Here is a 17,389-nt window from a genome sequence, read left to right as displayed (position 1 = left end):
AATAGCCAAAAATAGGCTTTCGTCTTGATGGGTCGGGGGAGAGGGGACGCGCAGGGGGAAGTGGGTTTGCACTCAGAGCAGCCATTTACTCTCACACGTTATCCATGCAAATCCTCCCCATGGTGAGGAGGGAATAAATCCCTGTGTGTAGAGCCTTGATGTAAGAATGTTTGTTAAATACAAAATAGTGTGAAATCAATTCCAACAGCCTTCAGCCCTTCTAATCTTTTCTTAACCATTATGAATGGTTTTATTATTAAATCATAAGCTGGTGCTGACGGAATTTATGGGAGGAAATTGGAGGAAATGGCTGGGCTCTGTGGTGTTTGTGGTTCAGTGTTCAAGTGCAGTTCTTCAAAGTTTGGGGGGGTTTTCCTCTCTCTCAATGGTAACAGCTTTGTATCAAAGCAAGCACTAAGAGCTTCGCAAATTTATAAATATTTCTTTATATACCTGTGATGTGGATTTTTCTAAACTCTCATTGATCTTCTTATAGTGCTAGATTTTGGTCATATCAAAGTCAATGGGAATTCTGCCCAAGAGCTGCTGGATCCCAGTGAGGTTTGAGCATGTGCTTGATGCTCAGTGTGTGATAGAGTAGAACGTAACAGCACCATTTCCCAAGTGGGACCTAGGAGTGGATGTGGTCCAGAGGAAAACTGTCTGTAGCAAATTGCTGTTGCTGGAGCAAAATCCTTAGTTGTTTTCTTCACTGCCTCTCAAGTGCACTTCTAATTATTGCAAAATGTATTTGGAGGACCGTAATGAAAAGCTCTGTTTTACATGCTAGAAATTAGAGGGTATTTCCCTTGATACCTCCACTCTTGAATGCTCAGCCAATTTGCAGGTGTCCTGGCCTCATTAGTGACTCTGAACTACAGCAGCAGGCTATTTTCAAATGCTTCCAAGAATACAGAGGCTCCAGCATTGCAATGGTTACGCTTTAACGCTAACACACCACTTTGTGGACTTGGAGGGGTCATTGCAAAAGGAGCCAATATGCAGTTTGGGGTCCTGCACTTTTTCTTCGCTGCCCACTGGCAGGGATCTGTGGTGTCTTTGTGCCATGCCTGTAGTTTCTTGTATTGGCAAATTACCTTCAGGTGAAGCCTTTTTGTGGCAGGATAAGAAAAACTGGTACTCCCCCCCGATTATCTAAGAAGCTGGGGGAAGAATGGCAAAAGGGGAAAAAAAATATGGAAGAAGAGGAAAAATAGCCTGACAAGCAGTTCCCTCGCAGGCGCCAGGACCTCGGGAGTGGAGCGCGGCCAGCCCTGCTCCTTGCCTGCATTCGGTGTGCGCTCCCTGCAGCCGAGGCTGCCAGGCAGTTCAAAAGCACTGCACCTCTGTGCATTACCCACCTCTCAGTCGAAAGCAGACGGGGACAAAGCAGGGCATGAGTAGGTGGAGAGGAAGAGGTGCTGTTAGAGCAGAGCTGGGGTGAGCTTTCCGTTGTATTACCCGTGCACGTGTCACTCATGCAGCTGCCAAAGTGTGCACCATTTCTGTCCAGGTAACCTAGGGATTATATATATGAAAAGTAGATTATTGTACACAGTGACTTCTTGCCTTAAAACGAGCTTTACGCTGAGGTAAGAAGCTTTTGAAAGGCAGTGCATAAATCGTCTTATTTGCTCTCCTGTGCTTAAATAATTCCCCTTGTTTTTACAGGCCGATGCTGGCTGGATGCTCTGGAGCTTGCCCTGCGCTGCTCCAGCCTCTTTCGGCTCAGTGCCTCCAAGCAGGGGAAGGATGGAGAAATGAACTGTTCAACTGACGCAGCCCACGCAGGGTTCAACAACCTCTTGCACACAAGCACCATCTCGGACCAGGAGCTCTTCCAGTAAGACTGGGCTTTCACGTCTTAATGCACAGAGCAGCTTTGCATGGCTTGTACATGGGCATCCTTTTAACTTGAGCATAATCTAGCCAGAGTCCACTTAGGAAAGGCATTTAAAAACGAGTTTCCGGGTTCCTCTGCCGCATCCATTGGGTTTGGCGGACATGGGGCCTGCTGTCACCTAGTGCTTGAGCACAGAGGCTGGAGGGAACCTCAACTGCATTCATGTGCATCAGAAACAATTTTATTCTGTCCCTTGCTTGGGCCAAAACGCCGTCTGGAGATGCTGGCATGAAAAATGGCTTGCCTGACTAAAGACTGCAGAGTCTAGCCACTAAAGGGGACCTGGGGTTAGCCAGACACTTACAGTGTCTGTCTACCGGTTAGCACATATGGCTCAGAGTCTGATCTGTTTTTTAATAGTGCACTCTTGCTGCTAATAATACTGTGTCATAGTCAGCAGACTGCACACACTGCATCCTTAGTTTTATAATTACTTTCTCTCTCTACAGGGGTTTTGAGTGGTTTCCAATTTCCTCCTCAATGCATCAGATAATTTTTCGCATATGGGGAAAAAGTCCCTGCAGCCTTTTTCTGTTCATAGTATTACAGCAACATTTTGGAACAGCTCACATCAACGCTCTTTAAGCACTATAAAAAAAAGGAGGGGGGGCTTTATCTGTTGCTTATAGCTAAATAGGTGACCTCAAAAATCCCAGTGGTATAGACAGTTCTCCCAGTTCCCACTCTAGGGGACATGTGGTGTCTATTGCTGCTTCTGCTGATGTTGTCAGTTTGGCTCTTAGGGCTCACAGAAATGCACCATTGGTTAGATGGTAGGTTTTTAGTGTAGCAATTCTTACAGTATGCACGGATGATGCCCAGCATGGGAGGACCTCACCTTCAAGTGATTTTCTTAGGCTCTGCTACAAGTATAACAACAGCGGAGCTCCGAGTCCTCGTCAGATGGCAGCGTTTTGGGCTGCCCTTTGCTTTGAAAGGCTGTGGTGTTCCCAGCCTGTGCACTCACGAGAAGAGAGGGGGATCTGAACTAGGGCATCTGCCTTGATACGTGGGCCGGTACTTTTATTGCACTTGGGCCTCTTCTCTAATAATTTACTTTTGTGGTTTCTTTCTGCCTAAGAGAGTCTCTTAGGACCTCGCTCACTGTTGGCCTATTGGCTGACGGTGAATCCAGGAAGGCAGTGGATTTGTTTTTCAGCTGGTGGATGTGTGTACGTAAATCCTAGATTAAATGGAGCCGGTGGCATGGAGAACATGCATGCAGACCCATGGCTACTGTAAATGGCAAGTGCAAAAGGTGGAGTTAAAACAGTATTAAAGTATTTTTCCTCTGACATATGATGCACAAATGATGCCTCTGCTTCACCGCTTAGCTGTTCAATATTAAAAGCCCTCTTTAACTACAGGGCTCAGCAGTAGCACCCGTGGCAGAGTTTTCAGCAGGGCACAGGACCCACCAATAGAGCCAAATTTTTTTGACAAGCTCAGATTTTAGCTGAATCTGGTTCAAGTCGGGAGTACGTGAACATTTCCCAGTGTCTGGTCGTCAGGACAAGTCAGTCTCCACTCTGAGTTCTGCCGCTGGTTTTAATTTCTACCCAGACTTTCCCTAGTGCTTAAAGCCCAGGGGAGTTTGTCGTTACAGGTCAGAAGGATGAGTTTCACTGGAGGAATGAAGAACATTTAAGCAAGGAAGAAGCAAAACCAAAACTGTCCAAGTGCTGAGCAAAGTGTTTTGGGTTTGTCGCTGACAGCGGCTCCCTCACAGGAATTAAATCATTCTAATTAAATGCCTTCCCTACAGGGAATCGTACCAATTAAATTGGCACGCTGTTGTTAGGGGGCCAGTTAATTACATTTAACTCTATCTTCAAATTAGCCAAACGACTCTGTCAGAAAAAGAAAGAGAAAAAGAAAGAGAAAAAGAAGAAGAAGAAGAAAAGGGAGATGTTGTATATTGCAGGGAAAACAGTCCCCAAGGGACTTGGCAAGGGGGAATCTTCCCTTGAGCCAAAGCTACATTTGCCTGCTGGCTGCTTTTCTGCTCCCTTGCTGGGAAAGAAGTCAGGATTATACAGTGGTGTTGAAATCAATGTCTTCAGTAGCATTTAAATATGAGAGGGGGAGAACTGTGAAAGTGTGCTGCTGAATGAAGGGCTGAAGATCTGTGCAAATCCGTGATTTTAGGCAAGAGGCTGTAAGAGAACTGGACACTCCTAATGCGAAGCTGTACTTCTTGTTGCTTCCATCTCTTATCTCCAGCCACTGCAGATATCTGTCTGTCTCCTTGCTTGATGCAGAGCCAAAGTGTGTTTGCTTTGTGCAGAAAAGCAGCATCTAACCCACAGAAGTTCTGGTCATTGGTCGTAGTTTCCAGGAACTCCCCTAGAGAGTAAAACACTGGCATCAGACGGCTCCAATACACTGAAACAGTAAATTAGCCCTGAAAAATGCCAACTTATTTGTGTTCATGGGTAAAATGGAAGCCAGCCGCTGACTTTTAGCACAGTCATTCCCTCTCAGCTTTTCAAGCCTGATCCAAATCCCTTTGGAAGCCTTTACATTGATTTTAGTTCAAGTTCATGGGTTGGCTTTTGGTTTTAGCATGTTATATGTATTTACTGCTGATGTTGTGTGGAAGAGCAGAAGTGCCTGGCTCCACTTCAGGATGTCGAGTTTGTTTCTCAGAATGAGGAGCGTCTGTTTTCCCTTTGGTTCCCCAGAGCAGCTCCTTGGCTCCAGATGTCATAAGTTTTGCCTTGGTGGTGGCAGTGATCAGTGCGCCGTGCAGTGGGATTTCATGTGAATTTGACTCCCGCTTGGAGAAAATCTGACATCCTTAAAAAAATCTGTTTACAAAAAGATGATTTCTGCAGGAGTAGGGGGAAAAAGCAGAAGCATCTAAGAAAAGAGTCATGTGCTCTACCAAAACTTTGTTTCACAGATGTGAGGAAAATCACACTTAAAAGCAGTTGCTCTTCTTGCAAATGTGAAATAGAAGCATGTGTTACTCCTCAGTCATGAACCATAGGTCTTATAATGAACTTTTCTTTCAAGTGTGTATACCCCATGGAGAAAACTGTCACTAGTTAAGGGAATATAGCAACCATTATGCAAGCACTGACATATTTAACTGATCATTGACCCCAAAGAAATAAGTCTTTGAATTGTCAGCAACTAATAAATGACCTACTATCCAAGAAGTATCTGTGCTGAGAAATCATGGGATAATCTCTCTTGACAGCTCTTTCCTCACCCTTTTTTCCTACCTTTATTATTTTAAACTCACACATGTGCTTAACACTAACTAGGCTTCTAATATATTTGGTTGTCAGTCATTATGTTTGCTGGTCGCTATCTAAAATAAAGAGGTGAGATTCTGGCAGTACAACAATGGAGATCCAAAATGTCTAAGAACAAGTCCTAAGTGCTGGAGTATTGTGGTCATTGACTCTCTGATTTATATTCTTAATTTTATTTCATGGTGAAACTGGAAATTGAAGATCTTGTCTTTTTTATATATATTTACAAATATACATATATATATATACACATATACACATACATACATATATGTATATATAAATGGAGTTAAGAGAAATGTTTTCTAAAGGTACAGAAGACTGCAGACCAGACTTTCAAAAGAAATCAGCCTGTTGAGCTCTTCTAGAAACTGAGCTGTGACTATCGCAGTGGGGCTTGCTTGGCATGTTAAAAATCATCAGTTTATTTAAGTGCATAGGTGGAAGTTGAGACCTTCTGACAAGCTGATGCTAGTTCTGTATTCAGGCTCATTTTTTTTAAATCTGACTCTAACCAGCAATGCCTAGTTATCTCTTTAAAAAAAAAAAAGAGAGAGGGATAATAAGTGGTGGGAATTTTCAACATTAATCTATATCCAAAACTGGAATGTGCTCAGAATAACCATAAAGAAGACCCGTTACAGGGAGATTTCAAGCTTTCACATATACTGCAGAGAAAAAACTTGCTTTGAGAGAGAGATAGACTACAGAAGGTAATAAAGCTCTTCAAGATCCTGGGGCTGTTTAAATCCTCTGAAATCCCTTCTAGTAGCTGGAAGTCTTTTCTTATTGCTCTATCCAGAAGTCCTGTGTATGTCAGCTGTGCACTGAGCGTGTGTGTGTGTGTGTTGAGGATTCTTAAGACAAAACCTAATGGCCTACCTGTATGTTGGTAAAATTGGCTTATCACCTTTGATATTGTATCTCCCTGTTGAGAAGATGGGGGGAGTGGCTATTATTTCTATATTTGAAATAATTCCCAAGAGGGAAACATGGACTTTGCATGAGGGCTTCAGTAAGAAATTTTCGGAGGAAGGTGTCAGCAGCACCTGAGAGCTAGGCTAAGCCAGTAAAGAGGTGGCGTTTGTGTGAAGACATATATGAATAAGGAAAACTGAAGCCCATGCTAAATATCACTTGGAAAAAATGGGCATTTAGTAATTACATTTTCAGGTCCAACTTACAGTCCATCTAATCATGTTTGCCTTCTGTCATATGAGCTGCATCTACTTTTTCAAATGGAGATGCTATAGACCACATGAGGGACAAATTTTGGCTTTCTCCTCATTCTGTAAAGCTTGGATCGCCAAGCATGAAGATTGCTACTTCTTCCACACTTGTCTTTGAATGCCATTATTATCTGCCTATTCTTGTTAGATGTTTTGAACTGTACAGAGTTCTTGCTCACAACATTATCTGATGGCAACAGGTTACCCAGGATAGTTTGTGTGTGTGTGCGAAAATACTCACTTGTATTGATTTTTAAATTTGCCTTTTCAAACATAGGGCTGACTTAGGACCGTCCCATTGAAATAAAGCAGTAGTAATATTGAAAATAAAATATATTCCACAATGTCATTTTTTCCCTGTATGCTACATTCCACTGATTTTTTTTTTGGAAAGTTAAAAATATCTCCTAGAAGCAAATAATGAATTCTGTGTTTCAGTTTGAATGACTCAGCCTTGGAGAACCACCACCATTTGGAGAACGATGCTTTTTCAGACAAGTCTGAGAGAGACAATGTAGAAGAGTCAGAGAACGAAACGCATGAGAACAGCCGAAAGACGAATGAAAGCGAGAGCGATCAGTCAGAAATCCATGGAGAGGTCTCCCCGGGAAGGAAAGGAACGACTTATATTGAACAGATCTATGAAGAATTTGGGGAGGTAAATGTAAAAGAAATCATTTTAAGCCCTGCCTGTTCCTATTGAAATGTCTCGGGGTTCATCGTATTTGTCACACAGCTTTTTAGATGCAGTTAAGAACCCGCTTTGTGAGTTCCAGTGTTTTACAGATAAAGCAATGCACAGCTTGCTGCAAAATTATGTTGAATTATCACGTGCTCTAATAATTATGCATTATGAACAGCAGCTCTGCTACTGTGCTTTGGCGTGTTTCCAGGATCAGCGAGTGCTTTAACCAGTTACTGCATTAAGGAGCCACATAGCATTGGCACAAGGCTTCACAGTGCCAGCAGGAGGGGGAATTGTTATTCCAAGCATGTATCTCCGCCAATTAGGCTGCTCAGTCCTTGCATGATACAAAATATGATGCTTTCCTTTCCTCATTATGCATGGAACATCCTTTTTGTGTATCCTAATGGAGCGTTTGAGCCACTTGATTCCTAAATGGCTGTTTCTTGTCAGGAAGTGATTTCTCATGTCATTTAACAGCAGGAGGGCGCAGTTACGTTGCATATAAGAGCCTTTGTTAGCTGGATGTCACTGTGACACCCCGAGCAGTCCCAGAGCTGGGTGTTGGGTGTGAAGCAGTTTGGGAGGGTGGCAGAGGCACCTCTCCTCTCAAATCCTATCCCAGACATGCAGCAAGTCATAGCTGGGACCAAACAGGGGATTCTGAATATAGCTGAGGAATTAAGCACCAGCAAAATGAAGGGAAGCTTAATATCTAACTACTACCAATTCTGAAATGAGTTTTTGTCACTGGAAATTTGTCCTAGAAGTATTAGCAGGGCAGAGTGCTACTGTGGTGCTTGAATGAGCTTACCAGGCAGCGCTGGTGCGTGTTGTGTCGGGGTGCGGAGGGGGAGAAGCTCTCTGTAGTTTTAAATAAAAACATAAAACTGCCGTACAAACCCAATGGAAAGGAATAAATTTCTGCTGTACAAAGTGATGCTTTGTATAGCTTAGAATAAGCCTAGCCATAGTGTGATTGCTTAGGCAGAGGTAACATCTGGTGCACTTTCAAAAAGTTTCCATGCAGCCTTAAATGTTTTATTAGATTTCTGTTGTTGACCAAGAGACAGGTCTCTCCTCACCTGAGGCATACAGGTTCGGCTAGTTGTTAAGTCTTATCCCAGCAGTGACAGTAATGTAAGGAAAAGTGGGTTGCGTGCAATGATGGAGTTTGCTATCAGCAGTGGGCTGAGATATATCAAGATAAGCACATGGCAATTAATAAGGTATACTGTTGTCCAAAGCAAAAACTGCCTGTAGCCTCTCTGCCCCTCAATCTGTGTGGACAGTTGAGATTTGGTGCGAAAAAAGTCATGGATGCAAATCATCACTGTTAAATTTCTGGCATGGCTTTAAAAGCTCATTTGAAAGGTGCGCACATATGTATGTGCACCCCTGTGCATTTGAAAGGTGTATGCTTATGCATCTATGTGAATGGACATTTCAGCTTTGCCTTGTTTGCACCAGGAATGTGAAGGCAGAGACAAGTGTCAGAAGGACTTTGAGCTTGCAAAAGTTGGCCTAGAATGTAAAAAAAGACAACAATTCATTAGCAGATTGTTAACAAATAAAAGTTCCTCTTTTGTAAAAGCTTTTAGTTATAGCCGGTAAGAAAGGATTATTGAGGGTAAGGTATTTGAGGGAAAAGCAAACCAGAAATGACTTGAAGTTGTTTTCTTCCTCCTGCCCCTTCTTCTCCTTCTCTCTCCATCCTTTCCTTCTGCAGTGATTTACTTCCAATATGACCTTGCACAGCAATTTCAACATGAAGTTAATTTATATTGCCTGCACATGCACACATGAAATCTGGATAAGTATTGAAAGTTGTGACAGACCCATGAGTATTGTAAGCCCTAGTGGACACTGCAGTATTAAGGCCTTTAATCTTTTGCAGATGCACTCGCAGGAAAGAGTTTCTTGCTTCTGCATTGACCTTCCCTTTTTCCATTACAGACAGGTGAATCATCTCAGACAGAAACTGTCTCGGAGGAGAACAAGAGCCTGATGTGGATCCTGCTGAAGCAGCTGCGGCCAGGCATGGACCTGTCACGGGTGGTGCTGCCCACCTTCATCCTGGAGCCCCGCTCATTCCTGAACAAACTCTCCGACTACTATTACCACGCAGATCTGCTTTCCCAGTAAGCAGCGCTCAGAGCGCACCTGGCTGGTGCACCTCTCTTATTTGCACCAAAACATGCAACAGCATGAGTCTGGCGCTGGCAGGGGTGTGCTTGTACGCTTGAAGGGCTCCTGAATAACATGCAATAATACACAATAAATCAAGCTGGGCGGCAGCAGCCAGCATGTGACCTTTTAAAGAGGGACTGCTGCCAATGAGGGGCGAGGAAGCAAGGAAAGCGGTTAAACTCTGGACAAAGCAGTCTTTGCACACGTACAAATTGATGGGGATTTGGCCGGTTCCCGCGAGTATCTCGTGGCAATGCTATGCCACCTCCTGGTGTACCGATGTACAGAGCCCTGGAGGACGGAGAGCAAACTGTGGAAGAATTGTTGAGTGCTTCTGTCCCAGAAAGCAATATAATTATATTGGCTGATAAATAAATAGGAAACATCTTCTAACACCATTGGTCAGATGCACCTTGCTGGGAGCACCAGAGTAGAAAATAGAAAATGTTATGCTTGTAAATAGGACCATCTTTCTCAATGAGATAAGCTTGATGTATTTTAAAGTTCTTGTGTGCAGCACAGGTTACTCATGTTTACTTCACTGACTCTGGATTATTTTAGAATTATAAGGTATTTTCAAGCTCTCTTTGCCATATTTGTAACATATGAAGTTCAGGAAATGACTCTTCTCAGCGCTGAGATCTGAGGAAACTTTGAGAGGTTTGAAGGTTTTGTTAAGTAAACCTCTCTGTGGTATGGATGCTCCTTCTAAATGTGTTTTGCAAGAATTTATCCAGCTAGATTTTCAAATCTGATCATATCGAAAATACAAGGAATCCTACTGTTATGTTTACTTCCCATATCATCTTTTGGTGGGGGGTTGGACCAGATGACCTTGAGTCCCTTCCAGCCTAAGTTATTCTATGAATCTTAGTGGGCTGAAAAAGGCCATGTAACACACCACCTTTGAAATCTTTTAACAAAGAAGGAAACAAAAAGAGAGAAAATGAGATCTGTCTTTGATTTAGAGGAATAAGTATTATTGTTTTTATGAACCACATTGTACTGTTTGCTGTAACCAAATGCTAGTATGAGTGGCAGTCCTGTTTAACATGTATTTCCAATCGAACTTGATAAACCGCAGGATTTTATTAGGCTTTTTGCAGGAGCTCAGGGTGAGGAGTGTCACTTCTTAAGAGTTTATGTATGTATTGCATGATGTACATCACTAAGAAACCAATTTTTGTAGGCAGAAACCTTTTTAACTGTCAGCAGCACAAAAATTAATTTCAGTTTTGTACTGGTGAAAGACCTTTGAAATTAATGTCATTATACTGGTATAAAATGAATGTGATGTGTGAATGGTATAAAGGGCATGCAAGTAAACATTTTCTGTCCTCTCCTACAGGGCTGTCCTTGAAGAAGATCCATACAGTCGAATGAAGCAAGTTTTGAGGTGGTATTTGTCAGGCTTCTATAAGAAGCCAAAGGTAAGAGGATGCATAATGGACACTGTAATCTTCTGCTATGGTTGTGTATTTCCTTATTGCCTTTCCTTTGACCATTTACCTCTCTGTTGTTCTGAAGATTTTGCCAGTTACTTTTAAAACTAATGTTGTGTTTGATATCAGGGTGGAATTAAAGCAGATGGTGGAGTTTTCATATGTAAAATAGTGTTGATTAACTCAGAGCTTTGCCCTGGACAGCTAGGAGGCAGAACTAGTCATCAGCAAGTATTTTTTCCTTGCATGCAGGATTTTTATCTTGGTTGAAAGCAGGTCTCTTTTTCTTTCTCTTTTCAGACCTGTTAGTACCATAGTGCCACATTTCCACATCAGTATGTACCTGCTGCCTATAGTCACAGAAATAGTAAAGCTTGGGCATCTTTAAGGCTTTGTGCAGGCAATATCAAAGATTAAGGTGGCAGGAATAGCAGATGGATCTATGGCTCAGGTGAAGAGGTCAGAGCAGGAGGATGTACCTAACCAGTTCTTGGGTTTGATTCTTGTGATTGACTTGGTTTAAAATATCAGGGAGAAAATTCTTACATTGTTTTGTGACTACCACTGTAAAGTTGGATTGCAAGTCTTCGTTTGTAGCAGTTCTTGGTTGCTTTGTTTTTCAGGGAATAAAGAAGCCATACAATCCTATTCTGGGAGAGACATTTCGCTGCTGTTGGTTTCACCCTCAGACGAACAGTCACACGTTTTACATAGCAGAACAGGTAAGTCGCTTGATTTGGATGCCCAGGTATTACAAGCAGCACCTCTGTGCGTAGAAACACCTTCCCCATCTCAGCCCGGGAGAGGAACTTGTGTAGACACCCAGAGTGGGACATGGAATAAAGTAGCTACTGGGTTTTTTTGCTCTTTAGATTTACACAGATTACTGATAGCTTTGGCAGGGGCTCAAGACTGGAAATGCAAGTCCTCCATATATAACATTGATTTATTATCCTCTTCAATGAAGACTGTTTCCCTGGAATACTACTGTCTGCTTATTGTTAATAAAACACTGTTGTGGTTTGTGTTCCCTCTGTCAAAAAGGGTATAGACCACCTAACCAAGTTATTATTAAACCTGCCATCCTGAAGGCTTATCTCCGTCTATTTGGGGATAAAAGAAGGGCAGGACTCACAAGTAAACTGGCCTGGCAAAATTTAGTTTGAGATTTATGTAGTAAACAAAGGGATCTGAGGACCATGTGGACTTCGGTACGTGGACTCCCTGTTTTACTTTACTTTTTTTTTTTCCTATTTAATCAAAGATTTTTTCTTTTTATTTTATTTCAGCTGCTGCACCCCTTTTATGGAGGTTATTCAGATGGTGCCAAAAAAAATTCTGCTATGAGCTGCACTGTCATTTATCGCCTTGAAAATCTGACAGTGTACGTGTAGGCCTAAAGTGACCTCAAATATATAAGGGAAGGAAAATGTGGGGTGGAGGAAAAGGGTTAAGCAGGATCTCTGTCGCTCATGTACAGCGATCTCTCCATTAACACTGAGGTTAATGGTGTGAATGAGACTTACAGGACCTTATTCAGTCATATGGCCTCCGTCTTGTGCTTTCCCTAGAACCCCTGCTTGAGGCTGTGTGTGCGTCCGTCACTCTGCTTAGACGGAAAGACTGCTGTTGATGATGTATGGCTGTTTTTCATCTAGGTCTCCCACCACCCACCAGTGTCAGCCTTCCACGTCAGCAATAGGAAGGATGGGTTCTGCATCACCGGCAGCATTCTGGCGAGGTCCAAGTTTTATGGTAAGACATGAGGCCTAGATGTCTTCCAGGTGACAACTGTGGCAATGGTTTTGTTGTGTTTTTCAACTCTTCCTGAGCACATTAAGGATTCAGAGCAAAGAAATGCGTAGAGCATCTACCGTCAGGACACACTAACTCCTTGTCTGTTCTCTCCTGGCTCTCCTTCACATTTCCACCATCTCAGTGGGAGATCATACAGACATTTATAGAAAAAAAATTTCAGCTAGGAATCTTGAGGGCTTTGAAAACCTGGTTTTCAGAAAGCAAAGGTTTGTGTGGATTTGTGGACACTTGATTGTCAGCCTACTTTGCATGCGCTCACAAATCAGGCATTTATAGAAGTCTGATCATCCAGCTGACTTGTGCAGCAGTCTCTGTATAAATATGACTGATTTATTGAGCTCTCAGATTTCAAGGAATTGAACCCTAGAGCTTCAAAATGTCCTCAAATCTATTAATCTCAATGTCCTCCAGAAGGACAGCACAGCTGCAGGCTCTGAAACAGTGTCGTTACTTAAAATAGTGTTTTTTGTTAAGACAAACACTTCTCAAGTACTATCCTCAGGTAGGAGTATTTGCTGAAACACTTGTAAAGAGTCATTGCTATCCTTCCGGCAGTTCTATATGTTATTTGGGATCATACGCAGTTAGAGAAGTTGTGAGAGCAGAAGAAGGATCTGGAAAACTTCTAAAGCATTGGAAGTGCTCTCTTCATCCCACGAATGGCTCATCTCATCTACTGCCCTTTCTCTGACAGGGGCTAGACGCCAGAGCAAAATAGGAGTCCTACCGCGCAGAGTTTGTTAGAACTGCTGCCTCCAACATTAAATGATTTGCTCTGTCCCAAATTCTTAGCATTTCCTATCTCTTCTGTCACTAGAGACCTACATTTGAATGTAAATGTTTTTCTAAAGTAGGATAAGATGAGTGGCTGTGTATATGTATATGTGTGCTTTTTTTTTTAATATATATGAATTTGTTCTTTTAAATTCTAGGTAACTCACTTTCTGCATTGTTGGATGGGAAAGCAAAGCTTATGTTTCTAAACAGGGGTGAAGATTACATCATTACTATGCCATATGCTCACTGTAAAGGTCAGTTACGACTATTCACATAGGACGCCAGAAGCAAATAGAAAAGATGATGTAGTTGTATCTTACTAATTTTGCACTGGCTCTCTTCTCACCTCTCAAACACCATGCATTGCAGATCCTGGTAATTCTGGGAAGCAGCTGCTCCATGCATGAGTTGTAGGGCACAGGAGGGGACTGGAAATTCTCGCTGAATTCTTTCTGATTTGCCCATGCAGAGCTGAGGAGAGAATTAGGAAGTTAGTTTTAATACTATGTAGAAACTAGAAAATACTACATATATGTACTGCAGTTAAAGTGAAGATGGAAAGAATAAAAGTTCATTTCTGAGCCTCTGAGGTTGTAAAGTTGTTTTAATGATAACATAGAAATTGTTTAATATGTTTTCTGATTTTCTGAGAATAAATTATTAAAAAATCCTGATTTCTCTTCTGATTTTTCTGTTAATCTAACTGTGATATTCCTCAGTGAATCAGCTGCCTCAGTGAGATTGATACTTAATATTGTGTGCAAGTACAGAATTGGCTTTGCTTGCACTGAAGCCCAGGGGATGGCTGCTGATTCACTGCTGTAACTCTGCATTTCTCCTTAGCGAACTAAGCCTAGGCGATATTTGAACTACAGTTGTAAAATCACTCCTGCAACTGTTCGGTCCAGTTTTGGCTATTAATATTTTTTCATTTTGGCATGTTGACCTGTAAGCTAATCTTTATGGAGTTTAGCTATTTGAAAACAGTAGTTTCCGTAAATCATGCCTTCTGTGAACTATTCATATGCATAAATCTTTCTGTTGACATCTTTTTTCTGCAACTGATCTTTTCAGAAAATGACAAATGTGTAAAAAGGAGTCTCCCCCACGATTGCTAGTCCCCCTAATTCTGCCAGAAGAAAGTGTACTGAGTCTCATCACAGCTCCTTTCTGCCCCATGGGAGAAGCAGCTGGGTCTGTTCATGAACAAGCATAAATGAAGTTGCTGGATGCAGCTTTAGTTATTCTTCCTCTCGCACCGTCAGCATGCTGCAGATGCACTCTCAGCACCTGTCAAGCCTTTCCCTAGGGTGGGGTAAAGAGTGGGGAAGGTGGACTTGGGAGAGGATTCTTCATGCCTAGGCTAAACAGCCATTTCCTAGAAACTTTGGCCTCTGTCTTTTCAAAATTTTAAGCCAAGTTATGAATTTTACAGCATGTCAGTGAGAGCCAGTCTGAGATCAGAAAGCAGGTGACTACCGTTGGGGACCCTTAATTCTCTTTTTTTCCCCTTTCAGGAATTTTATACGGTACGATGACAATGGAGCTTGGAGGGAAAGTTACCATCGACTGTGAGAAAACTAACCACAGGGCAGAACTGGAATTCAAGCTGAAGGTGGGAGACATCTTCGGTGTAGCTCTCCTGTAGCTGGCCCATACGTACCCTTGCCTCGCAGGACTATATGATGAGCCTTGTGTTTTTCAAGGCTACAGGACCTTGTCGTTATGGTGTTGCAAGAGCCCATTTTCAGGCAGCTGATTTGGAGTGGCTAATGTGCTGAAGAGCTGCACAGTCATTGCCTCAGGCTGACTGGTTCATGTAGCAGTTCCTTTCCCTAGATAGCCTGGGCAATGCAAATTTATGGTATGCAGATAAAATGGAGGCACCTCTAGACATTCTTTAAGTTATGTGTGTTAAAACTTGGGAAAGAAAGTGGTGACCTGTAACTTTTCTTGGACAGTTAAATTGCTTTTTAAGAAGCATCCATTTCTCTTCTGCTCCAACAAACACTTTCTTGCCTGTTTGTAAATTGAAACATGGAGAACTGAGAGCCTGCAGGGCTTTGTAGTTCTGGCCTTCGCTGACATGATGTGAGGGATTGCTGGAGGTAGGGGAGACCTTTGCAAACCACTTTTTCTGGGGGCAGTAATCATTTTTCTTTTATTTGCCTTCACAAAGTGAACTGTTTCTCCATGTATACCTCCTTGACATTTGCATACACTTGTCTTTAAAACCTGTTCTTCCCATAGACTTGACATGCTGCATTGAGGCTAACGGGAGTATTTCCCTGACTTCAGTCAGTGTCATCTCAAACCTACAAACACTTCAGAGCCTAAAATGCAGACCCTTCTTTTCTGGCTTGAAAACAAGTTGCTTAGTCCAAACAAGACTCAGAGAAATCCCTGTAGTTTAGTTGCATGCTCTGCTCTGAGTGTTTCTTAGTCATCATTTTCAGTAGATTTGTGAGCAATTAAAGGTAAACACTATGATTTTGTTACTAATTTGGATGTGTACCAATTTTCTGCTGGATTGTGTACGTTGATTCTTGAGATTCTTGTGTTTTTTTCTTCCAAAAGTGTGGCCAGAAATTTAGTTGTGTATTGGGTTTTTTTGTTTTTTTTTTTAAGAGTTCCTCTGCACAGACTTATTAGAAGATAGCAGCTAAAATGTCTGAAGAAATATTGCATGGTAGAAATGGAAAAGCTGGTCACTCTATCACTTCTGTTTCCTGTGCTTGGCAGGCAGGAGATGAGGGAAATTTTCCATTGTTCTGAGAATCTTTTCTTTTCCTTGACTCTGGAAATACCCTTTTCTTTTTTTAATTGCTGCTGACGAGAGCACTTCACGCTGGAGACCTAATCCAGATGCAGCCATCAGTAGTGCCACACTGCTGTTGCTGTCCCATGAATAAGAAAAGTCACCAGATACGTTAGTGCTGCTCCCTATCTTTGGACAAGACTGCACGTATAGCCGTGCGAATCAAATGTGATTCTGGACAACGGAAAGGACTTGCCCACTGACATTTATCCTGAAGTCTAGCTGACAATAAATGTATTTGCAATGAAGGCAAGGCCTTGCAGTCCTGAATGTTAATGGACTTGAAGGCTTGTCTCTCTCTCTTCCCGTGTCTTCTACAAGTGATTTTGGTATTGCAAACACAAAGGAGGAGGGAACAATGGCAGGTAGTCAAAATCCATGCTAAAGTTGATCCTGCCTTTCCCCAGAAACAGTGGAAATCAAGCAGGTTGCGGTTTCCTTCCCTCCTGCTGTGTTGCTGCATTTGGCTCCCTTCCAGTTCTCACTAGATGGATCATATTTTCTGTTTTTTTTTTTTCCTCCTCTGACAGCCCTTCTTCGGTGGCAGCACAAGCATTAATCAAATCTCTGGGAAGATTAAGTCAGGAGAAGAAGTGCTAGCAAACCTTGATGGACACTGGGTAAGGACTGACGGTCGCAGTTGCTGACATGTGATAGTGGTGGCGTTTATGCCACTGTGGTCTTATCCACCTTGAATGCAATAGCTCGAACGCTTGTACCTGCCTGAGCCAAAGCTGGAAGTGGTGGAGAGTGTTTCCATTGCAGCTGGTGGCTCTGTATTGAGGGTCCCGGGCTTACAGCAGGCAGAGATGGCAGTAGACAATGAAGGGCAGGTTGTTCACCTTAAAGTGATTGCGGAAACCATGACACTTCCTTCTGTCTTGTTGTGTCCAATACTTAACTGTCCCCAGCTATCAGGGTATCAGGGAGGACCTTCACGGGTCTTTAACTCATTATTTTCACAGCAAATGCACGTGGTAGAAGATTATTATTCCTCTGCTCTTGAGGTGAAGGACTGAGATGCAGATGCTGTGAGGGTATATCGGCATGGACAGCTCACAATAGTCACCAGACCTGCCAACGCCTTTGTACACCTGGCAGCCACGTGTAAAGAGCTCAAAGGCACCCATAAGCCAAAACCCAGCAGAAATAAAGTTGCGTGGTGAAGGACATAGCCTAGAGCTGTGGTTGGGAGCTCCTGGTAACTGGGCTGGAGACTTAGGTATTTATCTCATCTACGTTTAGGCATCTACATCTTCATTAT

The 17,389-nt window shown here is 42.5% G+C and overlaps 1 protein-coding gene across 4 annotated transcripts in view; it reads left to right on the top strand.

The window, feature by feature from the left end:
• The window catches only part of OSBPL5 (oxysterol binding protein like 5), a 118,885-nt gene that overhangs the window by 92,172 nt on the left and 9,324 nt on the right, over positions 1–17,389 (top strand). For 3 of the 4 annotated variants that reach the window (XM_067296031.1, XM_013957937.2, XM_067296033.1), the window contains 9 exons: positions 1,672–1,843; positions 6,834–7,053; positions 9,037–9,221; positions 10,619–10,700; positions 11,336–11,434; positions 12,371–12,467; positions 13,463–13,561; positions 14,825–14,922; positions 16,656–16,745. In XM_067296031.1, coding sequence (XP_067152132.1) covers positions 1,672–1,843; positions 6,834–7,053; positions 9,037–9,221; positions 10,619–10,700; positions 11,336–11,434; positions 12,371–12,467; positions 13,463–13,561; positions 14,825–14,922; positions 16,656–16,745 — 1,142 coding nt within the window. The remainder of the gene's footprint in view (positions 1–1,671; positions 1,844–6,833; positions 7,054–9,036; positions 9,222–10,618; positions 10,701–11,335; positions 11,435–12,370; positions 12,468–13,462; positions 13,562–14,824; positions 14,923–16,655; positions 16,746–17,389) is intronic. The other variant, XM_067296032.1, reaches the window with a different exon arrangement.

Source organism: Apteryx mantelli, chromosome 4, assembly GCF_036417845.1.
Source record: "Apteryx mantelli isolate bAptMan1 chromosome 4, bAptMan1.hap1, whole genome shotgun sequence".
NCBI lineage: Eukaryota > Metazoa > Chordata > Aves > Apterygiformes > Apterygidae > Apteryx > Apteryx mantelli.
This window is presented reverse-complemented; position numbering and strand designations above follow the sequence as displayed.